Here is a 1,775-nt window from a genome sequence, read left to right as displayed (position 1 = left end):
CAACTATTGAAGCCACTTCAGCTTCGTAACTCCTTCGGGTCATGCTTTAACGGCTGGTTAGTTTAGCCTGCTAACACCTAACCTAACCTGAAACTGCTCTATAACTTTTTAACTCTCTTCTCACTCACAATCTTCTCTATGGCACCTCCAGCAAGTTAAGCTCTAAAGTCATTGTCTGAATTTTTGATGGTTAATTGGGTTGTAGTGTTGAATTGTTTCCAAGGCAACACGAAGTGTTATTTTTAGGCAACACACTCCACACTTTTTCACGAAGGGGAGTTTGGATTCAAACTCAAACCCTTGCCATGGATAACCATGGGGCCCAACAAATAACTCCTACAACCCTTGCTTTGGATACGACTCCAACGGTCTTGGCGGCAACACCTCTCCCCGGCTTCGTCTCGGCCACCACCGTCCTCTTAGCAAAATCCTCTTCAACTCTTGTGCCACCAACGCACTCTCCCACAACTAACATGGCCTCTCTACCCGAAAACGTGCAAGCTTTGAATCACTACGAACACATCACGGAGGAGTTGGAAAAGCTCCCTAAGGATTCCTTCGACTTCTCTTCAGTCCTGGCCAAAAATAGCTTGGACCACAACCATGTGAATGTGACTTTGTCCCCCACCTTAGCCTTACCCCGGGTTGTCAAAAAACCTTTGGATAACCGCAAGAAGGTTGCTACTTCATCCTACCTCCCCACCATTTTGGCAACACCACCACAACTCAAGAAACCTGTTGATGTCGAGGTAATTCTCTCCAATTCCATCTTAGAATTCAAGAAACTACATGGCAAGCTAGGAAGAGCTAAAGGTTTCCTTGCACAACTCAACGAGTTAATCGGTAACCAAAAGGCTCCCAAAAGCCTTTGTATCAAACCTCCAAAGCTTACCATTGATGATTCCCAAGCCCAAGCTCTTCTCAATGCCAAGCTCACTTCACTCACCATACAATTTCAACTTAATTCCACGCAAGCTCTTATCCAAGCACAAACTATACTCATAAATAACCTCCAATCTTATTTGGATGGGTACCACTCTCTTGTTGAAGAACGCTTCAATGATCTCAACAATAGGTTGCTCTTAATTTCCATCCCCCTATTGTCAAAAGAAGATTGGAGTCTCAAGCTTACAGAATGGAAGACCTACTCTCTCAACCTCTTTCTCTTCGAAATCCAAACTTACATTTTGAATGCCCATCTTAATGCTACCAAGGAGGAAGATGCCATACATGCACGTAAAAGATCCATCAATACCTTGGAAGAAGAAGTCCTTTCTCTCCCTAAAGAGCAAACTATTAAAGAGCTTGTGGAGAAAGTTTTAACGGAGCACTGAAGTTCAAATCACACACAACCTCGCTTTCCCTCCCCCCCTTTACCAAGCAAGCCCTATCCCCCTCCCAAAAAAGCTTTCTTATCTCCACATAGAACCTTCTACCCCCCTTCCAAAAAACCCTTCCAATCCCCTAGACCCTATATCCACCCCACCCCCTTCCCATCAAAACATCAAGCCTTAGCTTCTAAACCATCTCAAGCCTTATCCTATAAACAACCTTTACAATCTCCCCACAAAGACTCTTCTCCTTGCAAGAAAAAACCAACTTCGTCCACAACCTCAACACACCTATCAATCCTGCCTACCCTCTTAAACCTCGTAGCCCCCAACACCCCACCACTTCCCACCCCGCTCTACCTTCGGTTTCCTCCTCCTCCCTCAAGAAGGCCTCATCTCAACATCACACCTCCCACTACAATTCAAAGCACTCGGAAAAGTAAA

The 1,775-nt window shown here is 45.0% G+C and overlaps 1 protein-coding gene across 1 annotated transcript; it reads left to right on the top strand.

The window, feature by feature from the left end:
• The first annotated feature begins 305 nt into the window (after nt 1–305).
• Nucleotides 306–1,334, top strand: LOC147455493 (uncharacterized). Its single transcript, XM_086513721.1, has one exon. It carries the CDS (start codon nt 306–308, stop codon nt 1,332–1,334), a length of 1,029 nt encoding a protein of 342 aa, XP_086369847.1.
• The last annotated feature ends 441 nt before the right edge of the window (nt 1,335–1,775 follow it).

This window comes from Adiantum capillus-veneris, chromosome 6 (genome assembly GCF_014529385.1).
Source record: "Adiantum capillus-veneris isolate H3 chromosome 6, ASM1452938v2, whole genome shotgun sequence".
Lineage (NCBI taxonomy): Eukaryota > Viridiplantae > Streptophyta > Polypodiopsida > Polypodiales > Pteridaceae > Adiantum > Adiantum capillus-veneris.
Note: the sequence above shows the minus strand (reverse complement) of the source record. Positions and strands in the feature narration are given on the sequence as shown.